This window comes from Pan troglodytes, chromosome 16 (assembly GCF_028858775.2).
Source record: "Pan troglodytes isolate AG18354 chromosome 16, NHGRI_mPanTro3-v2.0_pri, whole genome shotgun sequence".
Lineage (NCBI taxonomy): Eukaryota > Metazoa > Chordata > Mammalia > Primates > Hominidae > Pan > Pan troglodytes.
This window is the reverse complement of record NC_072414.2, coordinates 42,185,510-42,213,220: the sequence shown is the minus strand read 5'-3', so window position 1 is coordinate 42,213,220 and position 27,711 is coordinate 42,185,510. Positions and strand designations below refer to the sequence as shown.

The window sequence follows — 27,711 nt, the reverse complement described above, 5'->3', positions numbered from 1 at the left end:
CATGAGCCACTGTGCCCAGCCAGAATCTATTCTCTTCTGGTCCCTAGGTCACTGACTCTACTCTGCTTTATAATTACCAAGCTCCCGTTAAGTCCGGAGATCATATGTCTGGTTTGCAGGGCAAGCCCTGGCTATACGTGTCCTGGAATGCTGGTTATCTTTCATTACCTTCACTCTCAAGTGTCCCTGTTTGGATAATGAATTGTAGGGTCACCCTGCCCACAAGGCACTATCCTCTTCCATAAGGACTGTCAGTATTCAGAGACCACCCCCTCCCACTGCCGCCCCAAGGATAAAACATCACACATATTTGAAGACTTGCTTTTGCTTAAAGAAGATCACCTGAACTGGGTGCTCACCTGCTCCCAGGCTTGCATGGAAGCTCCAAGGCAGCATTCCCACATGTAGACCCAAGGTCTTACTTACCCCACATGCAGCCCACCAGCAGCCCTTCTCCTACCCACTTCGTTTATTTCCTTGTCTATTGGATGGTGATTATCTATCTCCCTCATTAAATGGTAAACTCCTTTGAGGCCAAATGTACATGTATCTCTATGTCATCCCCAGTGCCTGGACCTGTGCTTTGCATAGAGCATAATCCTGGCAGTAAAATAGATAATCTCTACCAGGAAACCTCACTCCCTGTTCAATAATTAGTGGCCGGGTCAGGGCAGGGCTTAGGGTGCAGGAGGCCGCAGGCACCCTGGGTGTGTGGGAAGCTGACCAGCCTCACAGGTGCAGCTGTCACCTGCCAGTAGCAGGTAGCTGAGCTCATAATCACAACACCATGGGCTCAGTTTTCATCATCCAGCTGAAGAATCTTATTACATCAGCAAAAGGGATTAAGGCTGGAAATGTTTGTGGGCACAAATGGGAGATCCTGGAGGCTTCTAAGATGTCTGGTTCTCACCTAAGCTTTTGCTCACCAGTGGCTGAAAGAGTATGACTCAAGTTTTCCTTTCCCATAGGGCGAACAGTGTTTCTCCATCACCAAAGCTACTCCTCAGAGGAACTGATTTCTAGATCAAGGATCACCAGCTTATTTTTTTTAAACAAGAAAAAAACCTTCTTCTTCACATTAGAGATAAGGTGAAACATGCAAACACACCTGGGGGACTGATGAGGAGCAAGAGGTCAAGATGTCCAGAGAGGAATGAAGGGTGCCAGGTAATTAACACAGGCAGAAAGCTTCTATTGAAGGCTTTTCTGTGGGTCAGGCAGTTGACCTGTTTCTAAAGAACCCAATGAAAGGTGATAGCTAATAAAAGTATTTGCCTCATATTACAATTGAGGAAATGGAGACTCAGGAAGCTTAAAATTATTTTCCCAGGATCACAAAGGTAGCAAAACGGTTGCTCCAAGATTCAAATCTGAATCAATGTGGCTTCAGAGAGCTCTTTTCCTTATTTTTTTTTAAAGCCCTGCACTTGAGAGGGCGTCCACTGTGCTGCCCCTCCTTACTCATGCCCACCAATAAATTCCACCCCCCACAAAAAAAAGAAAAAAGGAAAAAAAGCAACAAAGAGAGAGTGCCACACACATAGTGTAAGATAAGAAACAAATAGTCCTGAAAGACCCTTAAGTGAACAATGCTGTATTCACGCCATCTACCTGTTCCCACCCTTCACCCCCAGTTTACCACCCAGAGGCAGACAGTTAACTCTTGTAGCTGCTTCTTGCTATCTGCATATTTCTAAATTAAATGCTTATACTTCTTTCTCTTGTTTCGTCAATTTCAGATTTCCTATTGTGGTAGATGAGGATTCAGTTCTTTCCTATTCTCTCTCCCATTTTTCCAGTATCACAATTTTTGGTTAAACCAATATTCAGTGTTCACATTATTCTGCCCATAATACAACACTGAGGAGCCAAGTAATACACTATGAACAAATTTTTATTTTTCCTGGAATTAATTGCCTTTCTTCCAATTTGCTTCATTTCCTTAGTTTCTATTGTAAGTTTCCCCTTATCCTCCAACAGCCTCTAAAATTTTCCTCATGGTGAAATCTATCTGCTCATGGAATTTCCTATTTTCCATTATGCTTCTTTGTCTCCTCTGCTCCAGTCTGGACTAGTTATTTTCTAAGCCTGGGGGGTCCCTTTGTCTCTCTTTCCTTGATCCTGTGTTTTCCTCTGCTTTTTTTTCATTCTGTTTGGATGGAATATTTTCTTTAGTAAATTCCCGAAGGGGAGTATGTACATGGTAAGTTTTTTTAATTTTATTTTTATTATTTTTTTGTGGAGACTTCGAATATCTGAATATTGTATATCTGAGTGATGATTTGGCTGGATATAGAATTCTAGATGGGCAATAATTTGTATCTAGAATTTTGAAAGCACCAGTCCTCTGTTTTTCAGCTTGCAGTGTTGCTACTGACAGTCAAACTTTCACTATCTTTTTTTGGTAGTCTTAAATTTCATCATGGCACAATTTCTTCTTCCTGCACTAATTTTATTGGCTACTCCATTAGCCCTTTCAGTCTGTCCAGCCCTCGGATGTTTTCCTGTACTATTTCTTTGATCATTTCCTCCTCTCCACTTTCTCTATTCTCTTTTCCTGATTTCCAATTAAATATATATGGGACCTCTTTGATCAGTCTCTAATTTTCCTATCTACTCTCCCTTTATGCCCATCAATTTATCTTTTTAACTTTCTGTAAGATTTCTCAGCTTTATCTTCCAACTTTTCTATGAATTAAAGATTTTTAAACATCATTTTAATTTTCAAGTCTGATTCTTTTTTTCTTTTAAAACAGTACACTATTCTTGTTTTATGGATACAATATCTTCTCCAGTCTCTCTGAGGATATTAATGATACATTAAAAACATTTCTCCCGGTTTTTTCTTTTTTTTTTTTTTTGAGACAGAGTCTCGCCTCTCGCCCTGTCACCCAGGCTGGAGTGCAATGGTGCAATCTCGGCTCGATGCAACCTCTGCCTCCCGGGTTCAAATGATTCTCCTGCCTCAGCCTCCCCAGTAGCTGGGATTACTGGCGCCCACCACCGTGCCCAGCTAATTTTTGTATTTTTAGTAGAGATGGGGTTTCACCATGTTGGCCAGGCTGGTCTTGAACTCCTGACCTTGTGATCCGCCCACCTCAGCCTTCCAAAGTGCTGGGATTACAGGCGTGAGCCACCATGCCTGGCCTCTTCTGTTTTTTGAGTTGATGCTTCTTTTCTTTTGATGATCCTTCCTGTAGGAGGCTTTCCTCAGGTGCTTGGTGATTCTTCATGTTTGTTCAGATTTAAGAGTAATGCAACAGAAAGATGATTAGGCAGTTCTGTGGGGGCAGGGTGAGGGGGCTACTGCTAGGTGGGCTGCACTGCTGGTTGACGAGGCAGTGAGCCCATGTCCAATGTCTTTTCCGGGAAAGTTTAGTTCTTCCTAAGAATTACACTCCTTCAATATCCTGCCTGCAAGCATAACCTGGCTACTGGAGTTCCAGTATCTGTGCAGGGGAAAGGAGCTGGTGGGGGGGTCTCCCTGGTTAGTACGTAGATACTTTCTTAATCTCTGTTTTCAGTGCCTCGTCCCTGCTCTCCTCTGTTCTTGGGGTCCTTCAGTCAAAGCTTCTTTAGCTCTCCAGAGAAAAATCCTCCTGTCTCCCACACAGTGGAAGAGGGGAATAGCAGGTCCAGCTACTTCTTACACAGATTTTATTTATTTATTTTTATTTTTCCATAAGTTCTTGGGGGTACAGATAGTATTTGGTTACATGAGTAAGGTCTTCAGTGGTGATTTGTGAGATTTTGGGGCACCCATCACCTGAGCAGTATACACTGCACCATATTTGTAGTCTTTTATCCCTCATCCCCCTCCCACTCTTCCCCCCAAGTCCCCAAAGTCTATTGTATCATTCTCATGCCTTTGTTTCCTTATAGTTTAGCTCCCACATATCAGTAAGAACATACGATGTCTGGTTTTCCATTCCTGAGTTACTTCACTTAGAATAATAGTCTCCAGTCTCATCCAGGTCACTGCAAATGCTGTTAATTTATTCCTTTTTATGGAATATATATATATTTTTTGGAATATATATATTTTTATGGATATATATTTTTATGGTATATATTTATGGATATATGTATTATATATATATTTATATTTTATATATCCATAAAATATATATATTTCGTGGATATATATATTTATGGAATTTATATATTTTTATGGAATATATATATATATTCCATAAAAATTCATATGGAACCAAAAAAAGAGCCCGCATAGCCAAAGCAAGACTAAGCAAAAAGAACAAATCTGGAGGCATTACATTACCCCACTTCAAACTATACTATATATATATATATATATATATATATATATATATATATATATACCACAGTTTCTTTATCCACTTGTTGATTGATGGGCATTTGGGTTGGTTCCACGATTTTGCAATTGTGAATTGTGCTGCTATAAAAATGCATGTAGAAGTATCTTTTTTGAATAATGACTTCTTTTCCTCTGGGTAGATATCCAGTAAGTGGGATTGCTGGATCAATGGTAGTTCTACTTTTAGTTATTTAAGGAATCTCCACGCTGTTTTCCATAGTGGCTGTACTAGTTTACATTCCCACCAGTAGTGTAGAAGTGTTCCCTGTTCACTGCATCCCTGCCAACATCTGGTGTTTTTGATTTTTTTGATTATGGCCATTCTTGAAGGAGGAAGGTGGTATCGCATTGTAGTTTTGATTTGCATTTCCCTGATCATTAGTGATGTTGAGCATTTTTTCATGTTTATTGGCCATTTGTATATCTTCTTTTGAGAATTGTCTATTCATGTCCTTAGCCCACTTTTTGATGGGATTGTTTGTTTTTCTCTTACTGATTTGAGTTTGTTGTAGATTCTGGATATTATTCCTTTGTCAGGTGTATAGATTGTGAAGATTTTCTCCCACTCCGTGGGTTGTCTGTTTACTCTGCTGACTGTTCCTTTTGCTGTGCAAACGTTCTTTAGTTTAATTAGGTCCTAGCTATTTATCTTTGTTTTTATTGCATTTGCTTTCGGGTTCTTGGTCATGAAATCCTTGCCTAAGTCAATGTCTAGAAGGGTTTTTCCAATGTTATGTTCTAGAATTTTTATAGTTTCACGTGTCAGGTTTAAGTTCTTAATCCATCTTGAGTTGAGTTTTGTATAAGGTGAGAGATAAGAATCCAGTTTTATTCTACACATGGCTTGGCAATTATCTGAACACCATTTGTTGAATAGGGTGTACTTTGCCCCCTTTATGATTTTGTTTACTTTGTCGAAGGTCAGTTGACTGTAAGTATTTAGCTTTATTTCTGGGTTCTCTATTCTGTGGCAATGGTCTACATGCCTGTTTTTATACCAGTACCATGCTGTTTTGGTGACTATGGCCTTATAGTATAGTTTGAAGTGGGGTAATGTAATGCCTCCAGATTTGTTCTTTTTGCTTAGTCTTGCTTTGGCTATGCGGGCTCTTTTTTTGGTTCCATATGAATTTTAGAATTTTTTTTTCTAATTCTGTGAAGGATGATGGTGGTATTTTGATGGGATTGCATTGAATTTGTAGATTGCTTTTGGCAGTATGGTCATTTTCACAATATTGATTCTACCCAGCCATGAGCATGGGATATGTTTCCATTTGTTGTTTAGTTTATGATTACTTTCAGCAGCATTTTGTAGTTTTATGTAGAGGACTTTTGACTCCTTGGTTAGATATATTCTTAGGTATTTTATTTTTTTTTGCAGCTATTGTAAAAGGGGTTGAGTTCTGGATTTGAGTCTTTGCTTGGTCGCTGTTGGTGTATAGAAGAGCTACTGATTTGTGTACATTAATCTTGTATCTGGAAACTATGCTGAATTCTTTTATCAGTCCCAGGAACTTTCTAGAGGAGTCCTTAAGAGTTTTCAAGGTAAATGATCATATCGTCAGCAAGCAGTGACAGTTTGACTTCCTCTTTACTGATTTGGATGCCCTATATTTCTTTCTCTTGTCTGATTGGTCTGGCTAGGACTTCCAGTACTATGTTAAAGAGGAGTGGTGAGAGTGGGCATCCTTGTCTTGTTCCAGTTCTCAGGGGGAATGCTTTCAACTTTTCCCCATTCAGTATTATGTTGGCAGTGGGTTTATTATAGGTGGGTTTTATTACTTTAAGGTATGTCCCTTATATGCCGATTTTGCTGAGAGTTTTAATCATAAAGAGATGCTGGATTTTGTTGAATGCTTTTTCTGCACCTATTGAGATTATCATGTGATTTTTTACATTTTGTTTATGTGTTGTATCACATTTATTGACTTGCATATGTGAAACCATCCCTGCATCCCTGGCATGAAACCCACTTGATCATGGTGGATTATCTTTTTGATATGTTGTTGGATTTGGCTAGCTAGTATTTTGTTAAGGATTTTAGCATCTGTGTTCATGAAGGATATTGGTCTGCAGTTTTCTTTTTTGGTTATGTCCTTTCTGGTTTTGGTATTAGGGTGATTCTGGCTCTATGGAATGAATTAGGGAGGGTTCCTTCTTTCTCTATCTTGTGGAATAGTGTCAAAAGAATTGGTACCAATTCTTCTTTGAACATCTGGTAGAATACTGCTGTGAATCCATCTGGTCCTGGACTTTTTTTTGTCGGTAATTTTTAAATTACCATTTCAATCTTGCTGCTTGTTACTGGTCTGTTCCAGGGTATCTAATTCTGATTTAATCTGATTTAAGCCAGGAGGGTTGTATTTTTTCCAGGAATGTATCCAGCTCTTCTAGGTTTTCTAGTTTATGTGCGTAAGGGTGTTCATAGTAGCCTTAAATGATCTTTTGTATTTCAGTGGTGTTAGTTGTAATATCTCCTGTTTTGTTTCTTAGTGAGGTTATTTGGATTTTTTCTCTTCTTTTCTTGGTTAATCTTACTAATGGTCTATCAATTTTATCTTTTCAAAGAACCAGCTTTTTGTTTCATTTATCTTTTTTTTGTTGTTGTTTGTTTGTTTCAATTTCATTTAGTTCTGCTCTGATCTTGGTTATTTCCCTTCTTCTGCTGGGTTTGGGTTTGGTTTGTTCTTGTTTCTCTAGTTTCTTGAGGTGTGACCTTAGATTGTCTGTTTGTGTTCTTTCAGTGTTTTTGTTATAGGCGTTTAGGGCTATGAAGATTCCTCTTAGCACCGCCTTTGTTGTATCCCAGAGGTTTTGATGGGTTGTGTCATTATTGTCGTTCAGTTTGAAGAATTTTTTCATTTCTGTCTTGATTTTGTTTTTGACCCAATGCTCATTCAGGAGCAGGTTATTTAATTTCCCTGTATTTACATGGTTTTGAAGGTTCCTTTGGAGTTAATTTCCAGTTTTATTCCACTGTGGTCTGAGACAGTGCTGGATATAACTTCAATTTTCTTAAATTTATTGAAGTTCATTTTATGGGCTACCATGTGGTCTATCTTGGTGAAAGTTAGAAAGTTATGCACTGTTGAATAGAATGTGTATTCTGCTGCTGTTGGACGAAATGTTCTGTACATATCTGTTAAGTCCATTTGTTCCAAAGTATAGTTTAAATCCATTGTTTCTTTGTTGACTTTCTGTCTTGATGACCTGTCTAGTGCTGTCAGTGGAGTATTGAAGTCCCCCACTGTTATTGTGTTGCTGTCTATCTTATTTCTTAGGTCTAGTAGCAATTGCTTTATAAATTTGGGAGCTCCAGTGTTAGGTGCATATATATTTAGGATTGTGATATTTTCCTGCTGGACAAGGCCTTTTACAATTCTATACTGTCTCTGTTTGTCTCTTTTAACCACTGTTGCTTTAAAGTTTGTTTTGTCTGATATAGGAATAGCTACCTCTGCTCACTTTTCATGTCCTTTCACATGAAATGCCTTTTTCTACCTGTTTACTTTAAGTTTATGTGATGAGTCCTTATGTGCTAGGTGAGTCTCCTGAAGGCAGCAGTTGGTAGGTGAGTTCTTATCCATTCTGCAGTTCTGTATCTTTTAAGTGGAGCATTTAGGCCATTTACATTCAATGTTAGTATTGAAATGTGAGGTACTGTTGCTTTCATCATGCTCTTTGTTGCCTGTGAACTTTTGTTTTTTTTGTTGTTTGCTTTTTTACTTGTATTCTTGTTTTATAGGTCTTGTGTGATTTATACTGTAAAGAGGTTGTGTTATGATGTGTTTGCAGGATTTGTTTCAAGATTTAGAGCTTCTTTTAGCAGGTCTTGTAGTGGTAACGTGGTAATGGCGAATTCTCTCAGCATTTGTTTGTCTGAAAACGACTGTATCTTTTCTTCATATATGATGCTTAGTTTTGCTGGATACAAAATTCTTGGCTTACACTTGTTTTGTTTGAGGTGGTTGAAGATAGGGCCCCAATCCCTTCTAGCTTGTAGGGTTTCTGCTGAGAAATCTGTTAATCTAATAGGTTTTCCTTTGTAGGTTACCAGGTGTTTCTGTCTCACAGCTCTTAAGATTCTTTCCTTGGTCTTAACTTTGGATAACCTGATGACAATGTGCCTAGGCAAAGATCTTTATGTGATGAATTTCCCAGGTGTTCTTTGTGCTTCATGTATTTGCATGTCTAGGTCTAGCAAGGCTTGGAAGTTTTCCTCAATTATTCACCCAAATATGTTTTTCAAGTGTTTAGAATTGTCTTCTTCCTCAGGAACATCTAGTATTCTTAGGTTTGGTCTTTTAATCCTAGACTTCTTGGAGGCTTTGTTCATATTTCCTTATTATTTTTTCTTTGTCTTTATTTATTGGGTTAATTCAAAGACCTTGACTTTGAGCTCTGAATTTCTTTCTTCTACTTGTTCAATTCTATTGCTGAGACTTTCCAGAGCATTTAGCATTTCTAAAAGTGTGTCCAAAGTTTCCTGAATTTTTGCTTGTTTTTTTCATTTACTTTTTTTTTTTTTTTTTTTTTTTTTTGAGACAGAGTCTCACTCTGTCTCCCAGGCTGGAGTGCAGTGGCGCGATCTTGGCTCACTGCAAGCTCTGCCTTCCGGGTTCATGCCATTCTCCTGCCTCAGCCTCCCGAGTAGCTGGGACTACAGGCGCCTGCCACCACTCCAGCTAATTTTTTTGTATTTTTAGTAGAGAAGGGGTTTCACTGTGTTAGCCAGGATGGTCTTGATCTCCCGACCTTGTGATCCGCCCGCCTCAGCCTCCCAAAGTGCTGGGATTACAGGCTTCGGCCACCATGCCCAGCCCTGTTTTTTTCTTTAAGCTATCTATTTGCTTGAATATTTCTCCTTTCACTCTTGTAACATTTTTTGGATTTCCTTGCATTGGGCTTCATATTTCTCTGGTTCCTCCCTGATTAGCTTAATAACTAACCTCCTGAATTATTTTTCAGGCAAATCAGGGATTTCTTCTTGGTTTGGATTCGTTGCTGGTGAACTAGTGTGATCTTCTGGGGATGTTGATGAGCCTTGGCTTTTCATATTAGCAGGGTTGGTTTTCTGATTCCTTCTCATTTGGGTAGGCTCTGTCAGATGGAAGGTCTAGGGCTGAAGGGTGTTGTTCAGAATTTTGTCCCATGGGGTGTTCCTTTGATGTAATACTCTCCCCCTTTTCCTATGGATGTGGCTCCTGTGAGCCGAACTGCAGTGATTGTTGTCTCTCTTCTGGGTCTAGCCACCCAGCAAGTCTACCTGGCTCTGGGCTGGTACTGGGGGTTGTCTGAACAGAGTCCTGTGATGTGAATGATTTATGGGTCTCTCAGCCATGGATACCAGCACCTGTTCCAGTGGAAGTGGCAGAGGATGCAATGACTCCATGGGATCCTTAACTTTGGTGGTTTAATGCCCTGTTTTATGCTGTTGGCCTCCTGCCAGGAGGTGGTACTTTCCAGAAAGCATCAGCTGTAATAGTGTGGACAGGCACCAGCAGTGGGCAGGGCCCTAGAATTCCTAAGATTATATGTTCTTTGTCCTCTGATACCAAGGTGGATAGGGAAGGACCATCAGGTGGGGCCAGGGCTAGGCCTGTCTGAGCTCAGACTCTCCTTGGTCAGGTCTTGCTGTGGCTGCTGTGGGGGATGGGGGCGAGATTCCCAGGTCACTGGAGTTGTGTACCTAAGAGGATTATGGCTGTCTCTGCTGAGTCATGCAGGTTGTCAGGGAAGTGGGGGAAAGTTGGCAGTCACAGGCCTCACCCAGCTTCCAGGCAACCTGAAGGGCTGGTCTCACTCCCACCGTGCCCCCTCAACGGCCCCGAGTCTGTTTCCAGGTGGAGGGCGAGTCAGGCTTGAAAACTTGCCCAAGGCTTTCTGCCTCCCAGCTGTTAAAGAAAGGGCTTTAGTTATTCTCCGCCTGTGGAGTCTGCAAGCCAGATTCACACCCTCCCTGGAGTTCTGGCCAGGAGTCTTCTTGCCCCGTTCAAATTGTCCCAAAGTTTAGCTAGAGAATTCCTTCTCCCTGTGGAGTTTTGCCCCCTGCTCCTCTGGCCACCCTCCTGATGGATCCCTGTGGTGCCAGGTGGGAATGGGCTGCTAGGGGACCCAGTGAGCTCCCAGGGCCTTTCTGCAGCTTCCTCTACCTTTGTATTTTGCTCGGTTTGGCTCTCTAACTTCCAGGTAAAGTCGGGAAGTTCTACAAACAGACCTTCAGCTTCTCCAGTATGTGTTCGGGAGATGAGGGTCTCCCTTTCCCACTTCGGCAGTTGGGGCGATCACAGTATTTGGGGTGTCTCCCGGGTCCTCTAGGAGCAGTCCACTTCTTTCAGAGGGTCTGTGGGCCCTCTTGGGGTTGCTGGTTAGTTCTTGCAGTCAAGCTGGAGCTAAAATTCACAATGTGAGCCTCTCATGCTGCTCTGTCTGGAGCCACAATCTAGTCCTGCCTCCCGCTCGCCATGATCCCGTCCTCCGTATTTTACTTCTTACACAGATTTTCAAATAACTCCCCTGTTTTAAGTCTGACACTTCATCCCACCTTCAGCTGTATTCAAAGCCTGCAATTTCTCAGCCTTCAGGAAGGCAACTGGCTTCCTTCCTGTTGGGACTTGCCTTTTAAGTTTCACCCTTCTCAGCCTACTATGTCAGTCACTGTTATCTTTTAGCTTCCTATACTATGTAGTTCATGGTTGCAATGTCTCTTAGTTTCTGAGATGATGGTGCTTGTGTGTGTTTTTCTCATCGCCTTGTTTTGGGGTGACTTCCAAGAGGTGAAAGGGAAGAAGGTCTTTATCACCTTAGAAAAACTCCGGAGTCCCTGTTCTTAATAATTAATATGTTACACTTCTGCCTGGACAAGGCTCCACCTGTTTGCTTTACAGAAGAGGCCCTTCATCCTTCTGTGTATTCTCACATCGTAGCCAAAAGGACTGTCTAAAAATGCCATCTCCCACATTGCTCTTCCATGTAAGGCCCTTTAGTCATGGCTTGTCATGTTCACATTTGAGTCTCAGCAGAGTAAAGCCCTTGCCACCTGACTCAGCCCCTCAGCTTCACCTCCTGCCAGACTGCTTGCAGTTCCCAGTGTGCTGGGTCCTTCATCTCACTGCTCACGTGATTTTCCTGCTAGCCAGAAGCCCTTCTTTTCTTGCCTGGCTGCAGAACTTCTCCGTACTCTTCAAAGCCCACCTTCCCTGGCGAACCTTCCTGATTCTGCTCCCCTTCCCTCTTTCTTTTGGCCTCCCTCTGTCTTGGGCCCCAGTCATATTGGCCATTCTCCACTCTGTGCTGCAACAGATCCATCCATTCTCTTTTTTGAACAGAATGAAGCTGATGCAGAGACAGAAATTTTAGGCTAGAAGGGACCACAGAGGTTATCTAATTCTGGGGGGACGCAGTCAACACTAGAGGTAAGTTGAATCTATTCAGCTTTTTCAGGGTTCTGGCCAAAATTATTTCTCCTTCCAAATATCATGGTTCTATGTGTGGCCCCTGGAACTCTTTTTTGGTTCCCTTTCTGTCTTCCTCCTCCCACACTCCAGCAGGTGTCATAAAGCCTCATTGAGACCCCTGTACTGGAGCCTTGTCCAGTACAGACTGTAGCTTCAGTCTGTAACTGGAGGAAAGAAACACTGAGCTTTAGCAATATCATGCTCCAATAAATAACTTTCCCTAGATGACATTGTTTTTAGGCAACTACAAAAACCGAATGGGAGCTGACAACCATACACTGCAAGAAATGAATCAGAATGGCCTTTCATTACAAACAGTCGCTTTGAAAGCAAAGGCCCAAATACAATGCGGGAAGATGGCAAAATAGAAAATATTCACTATAATATTTTAAAAATCACTTAAGTCAGTAGCTTTGCTATCCCATCCCCTACTCAACCTCAGATGAGAGTGATTAACTAAGTAGAATGTTTTCCCTTATTTCTTCCTTTGTGTAAGTGGGCAGAATTTTCATTGATTCATTCAACAAATATGTATGGGGTACTTATTATGAGCTACACACTGTTAAGCATGGAAAGTGATAATGATAATAATGGCAACATGTGTTGAGAATTTACTAAGTTCCAGCTACTATGTGGTTTACATATATCATCTCAGGTTGTCTTCATAGACCCCATGTGAGGTAGGTACTATTATCTCCTTGTTGGCTGATGGGAAGCTGAGATTTAGAGAGGTTAACTATCCTGCTCCAATGCCAGAGTCAGAATGCAGGCCGACTAACTCCAGAGTACTTGCTCTCAGCACTACTTTAAGTACCTGGGGCCAAATCTGAACCACTGACCCGAGCATGGCTGGGAGCATTCTCCATAGCCCCCTGCTCTATTAGAGAAGCTACTGAATATGGTTAAGAAGAGGGCAGAGAAGCACAGTGGCTTCTACCTCCCAACACTGGCCCCAGATTCTCCTGATGAGCTGGGCCATGTATGTCTGTGGATGGGTGTCACTTGGTTTAGCTGTTCTGCTAAGGCAGAGGTTGCCTCTCTGGCATCCAGTGCTTGGGGGTCGCTGGTGGGGTTAGTCCCTCCAGCAACAGCGTATTCTAGGCAGCTCTAAGGGTGAAGAAGTTCCTGATTACATTGATCCAGGCCCTTCCCCCATTCATTCTAGTTTTTATCCAATTCTTTTTTTTTTTTGCAAAGTCTTTTTGATATAATCTTTCCCTACATCCCACACAATCTGTACTTTCTACTTCCTATGATGACCTATGATTAAATTAAAAAAAATTTGCATAGATCTCCTGCTTGTCTAATGACATATGATTGTTTTCTTTCTTTCTTTCCTTTTTTTTTTTTTTTTGAGACAGGGTCTTGTTCTGTCGCCCAGGCTTGAGTGCAGTGGTGCAATCTTGGCTCACAGCAACATCTGCCTCCTGCTTTCAAGCGACTCTCCTGCTTCAGCCTCCTGAGTAGTTGGGATTACAGGCACGTGCCAACAAGCCCCGCTAATTTTTGTATTTTTAGTAGAGACTGGGTTTCTCCATGTTGGCCAGGCTGGTCTTGAACTCCTGACCTTGAATGATCTGCCCACCTCTACCTCCCAAAGTGTTGGGATTAGAGGTATGAGCCACCGTGCCTGGACTGATGACCTATAATTTAAAGAAATCTTTAACTGAAGGTTTTTTTTGAGATAACTTTGATCTTTTATTATACTTTTTATAAATAGTTTCCAAACAGAACTCAGGGGTGGGGAAGCACTGGCAAATAGGAAGTCCAGGGGTCATTCAAGATTATGCATTAAATCATAGTATATTTTGAAGTTGTAAAACCCCAGTGAAATTGTCTTTGTTTTCCAGTATTTGAGACAACAGTAAGAGAAAAACTGGGAGAGTGCATGCATGTGTGTATGTGTGCATGTGTATATGTGGATATGTGTGGGCCTGAAGACAGCTACACACAAACATATTTATTTTCATCCAGTCCAAAGGAAGCTCCCATTAGGACATACAGAAACAACACACACTCCCCAGGAGATTTTCTAACTGACAAAGGGGTGCCTTTAAGGTAGAGAAGAAAAGCCCAGCAGAAGGGCCCCATATGGATTTCTGGATTTTAATAGAGAGACATGCTATCTTGGGGGCCACGTGGAATATTAATGTGAAAAAAATTCAATAATGACATGAACAGAACTGCTGTGGAAAATACCTTAACCCAACTCACTGCTAATGATGATCCTCGAGAATCTATTGAATATGCCAAAAAATCAGAATAATATGTGCTAAGCCCAAACATTTTGGGGAAACATTTTAGCTCCCTCAACTCAACTACACATTTTTCAGGGGCAAGGATTTAGAGGTTCAGTCCACAAAATCTGTTGATGCCTATGATGTGTCATTTACAGATCTTGGTGCCGTAGATCTGGTAGTGGACAGAGCCCCTGCTCATATGCGGCTTTCATTTAATTGGGGCAAGGGGGGGCAGACAATAATCACATAAACCTTTACTATGTCAGGAGTGACAGGTGCCATGAAATGCAGTGACAAGCTGGACAGTGAGGGGCAGATGATATGTTTGATTATTAGCAGAAGAGGGCTGTCTTCTAATGAGGCAACATCTGGGCAGAGACTGAGTAAAGTGAGGTGAGAGAGACCTGGGGGAAGAGCATCTGACACTTCTTTCTGCATCACACGGCAGCTGGTATGTTAGGTGAGTACAACAGGTGCTTATCAATAGCAATTTATCAACTTAGTGATCCTTTGAGTTTAAACTGACTGAATAAAGGAACTAGAATCTGGTGAAAGGGATTAGAATCTGGTGAGTTTACTGCATTGTCTAGTACAGTGGTTCTCAACTAGGGTAGCATTTGCCTGCCAAGGGACATTTGGCAGTTTCTGGAGACATTTTGATGATCATGACCTGGGGAGGTGGGGAGGTTACTACTGGCATCTCGTGGGCAAAGTCCAAAGGGTGCTAAACACTCTACAATGCACAGAATAAGTCCGCACGGCAAAGAATTAAAAGCCCAAAATGTCAGCAGTGCCACCATTGATAAATCCTATCTGATACCAGATCTCTGATGAGAGTTGAGGGACTGGGCAGGAGGAGCTCTTGAGAACAACCCCATCGAGAGCTGAACATCTGCAAACAGGGCAGATCCAAGGCCATTGGAGATGCCCTGGGGCATCTGTTCCCAGCTTGGTGACAGACTTGGCTGGCTGGTTTCAAAGTCACACAGAGATTTATTTATTAAACAGCATTAAGTAAAAGTTTCCTGTATGCCTTCGGTATAACAGAAAACAAGGAGACAAGATGTGGTTCCAGCCATCAAAGATATTACAGCCAAGGAAGGATGGGAGACATGAACACAAACTCCTGCAACATGACAAGGGCCACAGAGGGTAGAAATAAAATGACGTAGGGGAGAAGAGTAATGACTTTTGTTGGAGTGACCCAAATAGGTTTAATGTATGAGGTATCATTTGAACTGGGCTTTGACAATGGCTTTTAGTAAGCAGAGGGGGAAATGCAGGATATGCTAGGTGGGGAGTAAGATGTGAAAACAAGTAAAAAGGCAGGAAATAATCATCATCATAATAATAATATTAACTCCCACCTACTAAGTCCCCTGTATATGGTAGGTATAGTGCCAAGTACTTTATCATGATAATTGTATCCTAAACTCAAAACTGATATATGCAAATCAGTTGAAGCCTAGTACAACCCAAAGTGACTTGAATTTCCATCTTACCCATTTCAAAATGATAGTAAAACGGGGGGAGTGCTACCTGTGGTGAGTTGCATAAATACCGAAGCAGTTCACCGATATACTGAATGACAGTGACGTTGTATTTTCTGCAGTCATCCCAAAACTGGCTGGCTGAAAATTTAGTCCGCAAGGCAAGAGTAGCACCTACAGAGAAAGCACAGAAAGTGTCAAGAAAGAAATGGTGGAAAAAATTCTCCCAGTTATGTTTAATTTGTCAACTTTGAAAGGTAGAAATTTAAAAATAAATTATATTTGCAAACAAGTATTGAGTACCTTATATTCAAATGCAAAAAATTAGTAAGACATGGTTTTGTTCGATAGGGGCTTCCAATCTATGGAGGAGAAGACTCATACAAAGGTCATTTTAATAAAAGTTAGCTTGCAGTAAGAGATTCAAATGACGTCCTAAGAGGGAGGGAGGGGAGAGGGAAAGAGATTTCATGCAATATATATATATATATAATATTATATATATACTAAATATATGTATAAATAGAGTGAGACTCTGTCTCAAGTATATATATATACACACATACATATATATACACACACATACATATATTATATATATATACACACACACATACGTATATATGTATTTTATATATATATATTTGAGACAGAGTCTTGCTCTATTTTTTTTTTCTTTTTTTGAGACAGAGTCTCGCTCTGTCACCCAGGCTGGAGTGCAGTGGTGCCATCTCGACTCACTGCAACACCCGCCCCCCAGGTTCAAGTGATTCTCCTGCCTCAGCCTCCTGAGTAGCTGGGATTACAGGCGCGTGCCACCACACCTGGCAAATTTTTTGTATTTTTAGTAGAGAAGGGGTTTCACTGTGTTAGCCAGGATGGTCTCAATCTCCTGACCTCGTGATCTGTCCCCCTCGGCCTCCCAAAGTGCTGAGATTACAGGCGTGAGCCACCGTACCTGGCCCGGGTCTCACTCTATTGCCCAGGCTGGAGTGCAGTGGTGAAATCTTGGCTCACTGCAACCTCTGCCTTGTGGGTTCTCGTGCCTCAGCCTCTAAGTAGCTGGGATTACAGGTGGACACCATCATGCCTGGCTAATTTTTGTATTTTTTAAGAAGGGATGGGGTTTTGCCACGTTGACCAGGCTGGTCTCAAACTCCTGACCTCAAGTGATTCGCCCACCTCAACCTCCCAAAGTGCTGGGATTACAGGCATAAGCCACTGTGCCTGGCCCATTCATGCAATATTTTAAATAACTTTGTGCATAAAACAAAGTTTGTGTTAAGTACTTATGTGTAGTATTTTCCACTTGTGGTGTCCTGGTGCTTAAAAAGTTACAGATTTTGGAGCATTTTGGATTTCAAATTTTTGGATTGTGTGTGTGTGTGTGTGTGTGTGTGTGTGTGTGTGTGTGTGTGTGTGTTTGAGCTGCTATAACAAAATAATACAGATGGGTGGCTTAAACAACATTTATCTCTTGCAGTTCTGGAGGCTGGGAAGTCCTGATCAAGGTGTCTGGTGTCTGGTGAGGGCATTTTTCCTGGTTTGGGGATGGTCATCATCTCCCTGTGTCCTTACATGGAACAGAACAGAGTCAGGAAAGAAGCTGGCTGTCTCCTGTTCTGATAAGGGCACTACCTTTCATGAAGCCACTACTCTCATGACCCAATTACTTCCCAAAGGCCCTACCTGCTAATACCATCATATTGGGGGTTAGGATTTCAACATATACATTTTTGGGGGACACAAATATCCATCCATAACATGCATGCATATACACACACGCATATATGTGTGTGTATATACATATGTGTATATATTTTTATATATACATATATGATTATTTAAAATGAAATGCCACATGAGAGAAAAAGTTGTTTATTTAGCTCAGTCAGAGAGTTACATATAGCTTCCTGGAAGAGTTGGCTATTGAACTTTGCGGTAATGTATACAAGTGACATGAATCCTCCTGGAAGGAGAGAGGATGGCAACTCCAATTTGAATAGTAAAGTCTGAGAAGGAAACAGAAGAGATGACAAGCCAAGCCAAGCCAAGTATTCTGATGGAGTTGCCATCTTCTCTCCTTCTAGTAGAGCTGAAAAGCTGTGGAAATGGGAGATTACAGAAGAGTGCACACAACTGCAGAAGTTTAAAGCTGATGGAGATTAACATGCAAGTTTCTAAAGATGGAAATGACATGACATAGAATCTAAGACTCAAGTGTCATAACCTAAATTTTTTTTTTTTTACAGTCAAGGTCTCACTCTGTCACCCAGGCTGGAGTGCAGTGGTGCAATCACAGCTCACTGCAATCTTGAACTCTTGGACTCAAGCAATTCTTCTACTTCAGCCTCCTGGGTAGCTGGGACTACAGACTTGAGCCACCATGCCTGGCTATGTGTATATATATATATATATATAATTTTTTTTTTTTTTTTTAGAGATGAGGTTTGCTATGTTGCCCAGGCTGGTCTTGAACTCCTGGCCTCAAGCAGTCCTCCTGCCTTGGCCTCCCAAAGTGCTGGGAATACAGGTGTGAGCCATTGCACCCAGCCCTAAAATATTTTAAAGGAGTTTGTCTCTTGATATACTGAACAATTATAGCATTACATTATTAGATAGGCAGGCATGAAAAACAGATTATTTTAGATGCTTGCTTGTAATATGTGATTCAAATTGCCTTATTGTTAATGCAAAATTGAAAACTGTTCCTAGCAGACAGCAACGTAGCCAAATTTTGTATTACTGTTCCTTGTGAGAAAATGTAAATGTGCACTCGCCTCCAACATTTTGTAGAAAAAGCTTACCAGCCACAATACATCCATGAATGCCAATCAGTAGTGCAGCACTGTGGTAAAAGGGCAGAGTGATATAGATGACATCATCTGCCTTCAATCCGCTTACAAAAGTGAGGCCAGTTCCATACCATATGCGCTGATGAGTGATCATGGCTGCTTTTGGAAGACCTTTGTAAATATACAAGAGAAGGCATGAGTTAACCAAGATTGGGCATTTACAGTGTAGGAGAGAGATCTGGCTTAGGAAGATTCATCATCCTGTATTTTGAGAATTGCACTGGGAAGGGCCATGACCAGTTAGTCCAGGAGTTGACAAATGTTTTCTATAAAGGACCAGAGAGTAATGTTTTGGGCTTTGTGGGTCATACAATCTCTGCTGCAACAACTGAACTCTGCTATTGTAGTCAAAAGCAGCCATACACATACATAAATGGAGTGTGGCTGTGTTCCAATAAAACTTTATTTACAAAAACAGGTGGGAGGCTGTATTTGGCCCACAAGCCATAGATTGCTAACTCCTGAGTTAGATGGTTATGACAGTAGCAATCTGAAGAGAAACAGAAACAGAGGAATGACTGTCCATTGAATTTCTGCTCTGTGGCTACCACTTTGCAAGACATTTTAAAAATCCATAACAAGTTTATGTATGACATAAACAGAATTATATTCTCCAATCCACAGATGTGAAGGCTGAGAGTCAGAGAGATTTCTTACGTACTATTTTATACAAACAAAGCAAATATGAACATTTGCTTATATGTTCTTGCTTTTTCCATTAAAAAATATGCACACTTGGCCAGGCGCGGTGGCTCACGCCTGTAATCCTAGCACTTTGGGAGGCTGAGGTGGGCGGATCACAAGGTCAGGAGATCAAGACCATCCTGGCTAACACGGTGAAACCCCGTCTCTACTAAAAATACAAAAAATTAGCCGGGCATGGTGGTGGGTGCCTGTAGTCCTAGCTACTCAGGAGGCTGAGGTAGGAGAATGGCATGAACCTGGGAGGCAAAGGTTGCAGTGAGCCGAGATAGGGCCACTGCACTCCAGCCTGGGTGACAGAGCAAGACTCCATCTCAAAAAAAAAAGAAATATGCACACTCTTTTGCATGTTTTTTGTCTCTGCTGCTTAACAATGTTTATTGGAGATTTGTTCATGTTTGTACATAGAGATTTCCCTTATTTATTCATTTATTTATTCTCTTTCTCAGCTCCTTCAAGTCCTTTTATAAGTGTATTATAATTTATTTATACTATTTGCTGTTATAAATGATGCTGCAGTGAAGAAGCTCGTCCACATGGCAATTCACACTATGAATGACACCATATCTTTTGGATAAATTCACTGAAGTGAGATTGTTGTGTCAAAAGATAAAAGTTGGCCAGTCCTGTAATCCCAGCACTTTGGGAGGCTGAGGCAGGAGGATCGCTTGAGCTCAGGAGTTCAGCACCAGTCTGGGCAACATAGTGAGACCCCTCCTCTACAAAAAGTAAAACAAATTAGCTGGGTGTGGTGGTATGCACCTGTAGTCCTAGCTACTTGGGTGGGAGGATCGCCTGAACCCAGGAGGTTGAGGCTACACTGAGCCCTGATCCTGCCACTGTACTCCAGCCTGGGCAACAGAATGAGTTTCTGCCTCAAAAAAAGAGTCTTTGTAATTTTGATAGATAACTTCCACATTGCCAGTTATAAGGGCTGTCCCCATTCATTCTCCTATCAGCAATACATGAGTGTGCCTGTTTCCTCCTAGCCTTGTCAATGTGTGCTCTTAAATGTTGGGGCCTTTGCCAGTCTGAAAGGTGAAAAACCGTATCTCAGTGTAGTTTTAGTACATTAGACTAAATGTGCTTGCACTTTCTTAACCATAATTTATGTACGTTTTTTGTAAGATTTTCTTCTGTAAGTGTATGCTTATATTGTTTCCCATGGAAGAACAGTTCAATTGGGGAGGGCATGAAGTCACTGGGAAGGGGACTAAGAGTTTAAGATCTGAGTGGGTAAGCAGACTTCGTGAAGAGGAAGACAGATCTCTGTTGACTCAGATTCTTCAATACTTGGTGGTACCTTCACCAGATAGTGCCCAAATAGCAGCAACTTGTTACAAGGCACACAAATATGGCTAGCAACCTACCATTATTGTAAACACAATTCAAAATTCATTTTCTTTGACAATGGGCCAGTTTTTTGTTTTGTTTTATGTATTATTATTATTATTATTATTATTATTTTTGAGATAGGCTTTTGCTCTGTTGCCAGGCTGGAGTGTAGTGGTGTTCAAGGCTCACCACAGCCTCCGGTCAAGTGATCCTCCTGTCTCAGCCCCCCAGGTATCTGGGACCACAGGTGTGCACCACCATGCCTGGCTGTTTATTTATATTTTTTGTAGAGACAAGGTCTTGCTTTATTGCCCAGACTGATGTTGAACTCTTGGCTTCAAGTGAGCCTCCCATCTTGGCCCCAAAGTGTTGAGATTATAGATATGAGCCATCATGCCTGGCCTCTGAATTTTTTTAAAAGAAATGCTCATCTTTGTTGCCTTGAAGTACTTTCAGAACTTTCCTAAATTAAGATTTTGTATTAATGAATAAATGAGAATATCTGGTAACTATTATATAATTTTGTGCTAATGACTTCCTTTGAGGAGCAGGAACATTTATTCTCCAACTGTTTAAACAAATTCTTTTAATTAATATTTACAAGAGTAACTTAGCACTATTTTTTTTCTACAGACAGTGCCTTGCTCTGTCACCCAGCATGGGGTGTAGTGGCACGTCACTGTAGCCTCAGACTCCTGGGCTCAAGTGATCCTCCCACCTCAGTCTCCCAAGTAGCTAGGACTACAAGTTGTACCACTATGCCAGCTAATTTTTTAATGTTTTTGTAAAGATGTGGTCTCGCTATGTTGCCCAGCCTGGTCTCAAACTCCTGGGCTCAAGTGATCCTCCTGCCTTGGCCTCCCAAAGTTCTGAGATTGTAGATGTGAGCCACTGTGCTTGGCCTAGCAAATATTTGATTCAGAGAAAATGAAAAAAGTAAAATAAACACCCTTCTAATTGTCTTCCAATTAAATATAAATTCTGACTTATGAGATTAAATCAGAGGATGCTCATTCTCTTTTTTCTCCCTAAAAGGGGTTTTCTTTTTTTTTCTTTCTTTTTTTTTTTTTTTAAGACAGAGTCTCGCTCTGTCGCCCAGGCTGGAGCGCAGTGGCGCAATCTCAGCTCACTGCAAGCTCCGCCTCCCTGGTTCATGCATGCCATTCTCCTGCCTCAGCCTCCTGAGTAGCTGGGACTACAGGTGCCCGCTACCACACCTGGCTAATTTTTTGTACTTTTAGTAGAGATGGGGTTTCACCATGTTAGCCAGCATGGTCTTGATCTCCTGACCTCGTGATCTGCCTGCCTCGGCCTCCCAATAAAAGGGGTTTTCTATTTGACTGTGAAAACATGCACTGTAACAAAGTTATAAACATTTACAATTTAATTTTACCATTCTATTAAGAAATGATGATAAAAGTCCCATATGTTAAGGGAGTGTCTGCATGCAGCAGAAGCAATTGGTTAATTGTGCCATCTCACCTTTCTGTTGGCCTGGCAATAAAAATAAAAAAAAAAGATAGACATTATGTTTTGGGCACCAGCTTTAATATGTCATTCCTGGCTTCCTCTCATTTACTTAAATACTTAGCAAAAGTGACTGTATGAAGTGAAGTCAACAATCAGGTTAAACTCAGGTCCAGGAACTGTGAGCTCAGGTGGGTGCTGAGGGCCTGTCGAGGTGAAGGAGACAGTTCCTGTCAGCTGCAGCTGAGATAAAAGGCTCAAGGAAATTTTATCCTGGTCTATTGATTATTTAACAAGGAGAAGACCTGTATTACCTGGTTAAATTAAATTAAAATTTTAATCAACAGAGGTAAAAGACTCATAGATTCAATTTTCCAATATTAATAATAATAATCGGCATGCTGGGGCTGGCTTCCTGTCCTTCTTTTAAATATATCCCTCAGGCTTCATATTATTACATTTTGGTCTTCCTGGCCTGTAGTAGGCAGACACTAAATATCTATCACACGAATAAACAAGAAGGTACTGGGGTAGAGCTGTCAATTGTGTGAGCTGTGGAATCAGCCTGCAAGGTGAATCCTGACAGTTCTAATGCTTACCTTGGGAAGTTCTTAACCTCTCTAAGCATCATTTTCTGAATCTCTAAAATGGAAGTAAAAAGAGTACCGATGTCAAGAGTGGGGGCAGAATCTTATCAACAAATGTTGTAAAGCTCCTTGAAGAATGCCTAGTACACATGCTACCCTTAATATTGCTTCTTCCATACAGCAGTGTTCCCATAACATTGTTAATTGGCAGTGTTTCTTCTTAGTGGCTCATAATGGTGCAGCTTATAGTTGAAGGCATCCTAGATTTGATGAAATACAGTATTTTAGGTCTTATGCTACAGCCACCCCACATCCACAGCACCAAACAGCTCCAAATCAGTGTTGCATGGGAAGATAACGGTTAAAACATTTATATAAATAGAACCCCCTCATTGTTCACTGGTCTTCTCCTGTGTTCCATTTATAATCAATTATACAGTCTATATGGACTCTGGATGTAATATAATCAAAATACAACAAGCATGAAAAAAAATTCCAACTACCCATTCAGTGCCAAATCTCATTCATCATCATAACTACTTCTGTAGTTCTTGGTTAACCTCTTTATCTGTTCTATACCAACTGGGGGAAAATATGCATAGCTTGGAGAAACCCAAATGGGATCACATGCTATGAAATAAGATCAGTTCCCACAGGCAAATAACTAAATCTCCTGAAGTATTAGTTACCCAATACGTTTTGCCAAAGAAAGAGATTTGAAAACCTGTGTCAACATTTAACTCCTTCAGATTAATTTTTTTGGAGAATCCCCCCTTTATTTTTACCTGTGGTTCCAGAAGTATAAATGTATAAGGCAGGAGTGGAAAAAGTGACTTCAGACCTCCATGACTCTGGGATAGGTTCAGTTGATACTTCATCCACTTTGTCCAGGAAAGAGTCAATCCCATCTGTGTTAGAAGTTCTGCTCACATAATAGATGGACACATCATCTTTTTTAAGGCTTGGCAGTATCTCTTCGACAGCTGCTTGTAGTTCTTAATTTAATAAGAAAAAAATCAAAACAAACTAAATCAGTCTATTAAAGTTCTATTAGTGCTTCAACAAGCATCATAATTTTATTTTCAGCATAATTTTTTGCTTAAATGCGTGGGCATGACAAATGATGCTTATCGTTATGCATTTTATATTATTATTATTATTTTAATGGAGATGGGGTCTATGTTGACCAGGCTGGTCTTGAACTCCTGGCCTCAAGCAATTCTCCCATTTTGGCCTCCCAAAGTATGGGGATTACAGGCGTGAGCCACTGTACCCAGCCCTATTATGCATTTTAAACATGAAATTTACTACATTTGAAAAAAAAATCACAGGATTCCAATATTTGAGGGAAGGTTGGGTTTTGATGGTTTCACAAGCATAGCAGATGGTTGGCTGAAATCTGTACTTCTTGTGGCAAGTGCAAACCAATAGACATATGGGCAAAACCCAAGAAATATCCGTGTGTAACTGATATATATCTAAATATACTCCAGAAATAAATTTGGCTATTCCTAATATGTGCCACACAGGACTAAAGATGAAAAAAAGAGAAAATTTTAAGGAAGGAGAAGAGAAATGAAAAGAAGGGAGCCATGCTAATTAACAAAGATGATAGAAGCTAACTTTATGTAACAATTTTTTCTTATGCATCAGTAACAAGTAATTTCCTAGGAAGGTTAAACTGATCTGAGAAATAAGCTCTAAATTTCAAAAGCCCGTTTTCTAATCTGAGGGAAAAAAAAGGAGTGATTAATTTAGAGCAGTGTTTCCCAACCTGTGGGTCATAATTACAGTAGTGGATTGTTGTAATCATTTAAACTGAGCGATATTTAAAAAAATGAAAAATACTTAAGGAAATAGAAATTTTGAAGCACATCTTAACATAGTAAAAGGTAACAGTTCTACTGACAGTTCTACCGCTTATCTTGAGAAGTTCTTAACCTCTCTAAGCATCATTTTCTGAATCTCTAAAATGGAATAAAAATAGTACTCATCTCAAGAGTGGTAGCAGAATCTTATCAATAAATGTTATAGAGCTCCTTGAAAAATGCCTAGTACACACTACTCTTAATATTGCTTCTTCCAGATAGCAGTATTCCTATAACACTGTTTTAGGAATTATTCCTAATAGATGAACAGGGCTGTTCATTTTTAAAAGTTTTGTTTCAGTTATGTGGGTGTGTGGGTACTGGGTCACGCACAAAAGTATTTCTTACTGGGTTAAGGTCAAAAATGTTAAAGGCACCGATTTAATATGCAAACCACATTTCATGCTTGCTACTTGGATTTTGTGCCTTTAAGCCGTAAAGTAAGACTGCTTTTAAGCCTACTTGTCTTGAATTGTGATAACGGAAGTGAATGTACATATATATATGTGTATATATATATATATATATATTTTTTTTTTTTTTTTTTTTGAGACGGAGCCTTGCTCTGTCGCCCAGGCTGGGGTGCAGTGGCGCGATCTTGGCTCACTGCAACCTCCGCCTCCCGGGTTCATGCCATTCTCCTGCCTCAGCCTCCCGGTAGCTGGGACCACAGGCGCCCGCCACCACGCCCAGTTAATTTTTTGTATTTTCAGTACAGACGGGGTTTCACAGTGTTAGCCAGGATGGTCTCAATCTCCTGACCTCGGGATCCGCCCGCCTCGGCCTCCCAAAGTGCTGGGTAGGAAAGTGACTAAATGTCCCAGGGTATTACCTTGGGGAGGCCACACCTAATTCATCTGATATGCTTTGTTTTTCAGATGTTTGTGTATGATATCTCCATGAAGACAAGAAATATCACCGGGATAGATGCATTTAAAATTTAAAAAAATATTTTAATCAAAAGACTCATGCACCTGGTAACAATAAATCAAATAGTACAAAAGTGTTTATAATGAAAATAAACAAGTCCTTACCCAGGCCTTCCTCACAACTAAAGCTAATGCCTAGGGGAAATCATTGTCAATTTTTTATTCATTTTATTTATTTATTTTGAGACAGAGTCTCACTTTGTCACCCAGGCTGGAGTGCAGTGGTGCGATCTCGGCTCACTGCAAGCTTCGCCTCCCGGGTTCACACCATTCTCCTGCCTCAGCCTCCCGAGTAGCTGGGACTACAGGCACCTGCCACCACACCTGGCTAATTTGTTTTTTTTTTTTTTTTTTTCGTATTTTTAGTAGAGACGGGGTTTCACTGTGTTAGCCAGGATGGTCTCGATCTCCTGACCTCGTGATCCGCCCGCCTCTGCCTCCCAAAGTGCTGGGATTACAGGCATCAGCCACAGCACCCGGCCCACCACTGTCAATTTTTTAAAAGCTGTTTCTTCTGGCAATTACCTTTCCATCACCAAAAAATATGCATTTCCTGCTAGTTCTTGGCCTATCAATTTTGATCCCTACTTCCATTTCACCCTGTTCATTTCTGACAGTTATTATCTTCCCTTTACATTGTCTAGGGTAATAGCATTTATATTTATTCTGATACCATTATTCTGTCTTCCCAGCTTTATGGATTTGCTCTAGAAGCTGAAAACCAATAATCAGAATCAACATAATTGTGACTATGAAAATATTCACCACGGAGCCAAGTAAAGTGCTATAATTGTACTTTTTCTTGAACAGTTCTTTTTTTTTCTTTTGCCCCAAGAATCTTTATTCCCCTCCTTTACATTTTTAAAAAAATTTTGTCTGGTTGCTCTCTAATCCTTCAGCACTCCAGAAAGGTTACCATAAATATGACTGTTGTAGAAACGGGAGTGGTAGCATCCACTCCTGTGCCACTGCCTTGGCTCATGTCCTCATTATTTCCTACCTAGATTATTGCTATAGCCTCCTGACCAATGTCCTGCCCTTGAGTCTCTTCCTGCTTCTAATTTATCAGCTTCACTCTCATCCAATTTCTTGTTGCCACCCTGTTTAAGATCCTTCAGGGCTGTTCATTCCTTGTGATAGAATCCACTCTCCTTATTCGGGAGGACCGGAGGTCCCTCCCGGTCCCACTCCTGCTTGCTTTCTGTGTCATCTCCTACTCTCTACCTCTTGCCCTCTTTCCTCTAACCACATTGATCTATGGAAAATCCCTGAAGGTACCTGTATGCTCACGTCTCATTACTTTTGCCCAGGTTGTTTCATGGTCTCTCACCCCCTGGTCACCTGGAAAACTCCTGCTTATCCTTCAAGACTCAGTGTAGGTAGCACTTCTTTTCTGTTATCTTCCCTCCCTCTGCAAAGTTAGCTGCTCCCTTCTACAGCCCCCATAGGAGCCCGTATTTACAATTATCAGGTCACTTATACACAGTATGATAGGGTTCAATTTTTTAATTTTTCTTTAGAGACAGGGTCCTGCTCTGTCTCCCAGGCTGGAGTGCAGTGGCGTGATCATGGCTTACTGCAGCGTCAACCACCTGGGCTCAAGTGATTTTCCCATTTCAGCCTCTCAAGTAACTGGGACTACAGGACTACCATGCCCAGCTAACTTTTTGTAGAGATGATGTCCCGCTACGTTGCCCAGGCTGATCTGAAACTTCTGAGCTCAAGTGATCCTCCCACCTCAGCCTTTCAAAGTGCTGGGATTACAGGTGTGAGCCACCATGCCTGGCGGATGTGGTTTAATTCATTTTCTCCTCTATTAGACAGGGAGATCTTTGAAATTAAGATAATAATCAAATCATCTTTGTATCCCCAGAACTACTAGATAAGTGCTCAATAAATGTTTATAATTGAAAAAATTTTGCACAAAATATGATATTAGTGTGGAAGACACAGAGGAATAAGCTAAAGCTGCTTAAAGGATTCAGATCTGGCAGTTGATAAACCTTTAATGAAACATAATGTAAGATGAAATAATTTCTGAGATACAAGTATGCCTTACTTACAAGTAAGGGCCCACAGAGGCAAATTTTAAAACAACAACTCCTACTGCTAAAGAATTGTGAAATCTCCTTTCTTTCCTCCTGTCATGAGACTCAGGGTCCATAGTCAAACAATCCATTCATAAGTTACCTGGATCCATTCTCATTCCCTCCCTCCCAACATTTATTCAACATCTATTTAAAGAGTGTTCCCTGTGTGCCAGGCAGGTCTCTACATGCTGGATATGACAGTGAGCAAAATGCTCTCCCTGTTTTCATAGAGCCCAGGTCTAATAGAGGAGAAACAAACAAACAAAAATCAAAATAAATTGCCACAGGTGTCACAACAGGGGAAGGAGAAGGTATTTGGGGAGCAGGTGGTGGTGGGGGGCAGAAAGACGACCTA

The 27,711-nt window shown here is 41.0% G+C and overlaps 1 protein-coding gene across 2 annotated transcripts in view; it reads right to left on the bottom strand.

Annotated features, from left to right (window-relative positions):
• SLC27A2 (solute carrier family 27 member 2) overlaps positions 1-27,711 on the bottom strand; it is a 53,922-nt gene that overhangs the window by 15,422 nt on the left and 10,789 nt on the right. Inside the window, exons 2-4 of one of the 2 annotated variants that reach the window (XM_510394.7) lie at positions 23,255-23,464; positions 18,331-18,489; positions 15,573-15,697 (exon numbers count right to left, since the gene is read on the bottom strand). In XM_510394.7, coding sequence (XP_510394.2) covers positions 15,573-15,697; positions 18,331-18,489; positions 23,255-23,464 — 494 coding nt within the window. The remainder of the gene's footprint in view (positions 1-15,572; positions 15,698-18,330; positions 18,490-23,254; positions 23,465-27,711) is intronic. The other variant, XM_001168068.6, reaches the window with a different exon arrangement.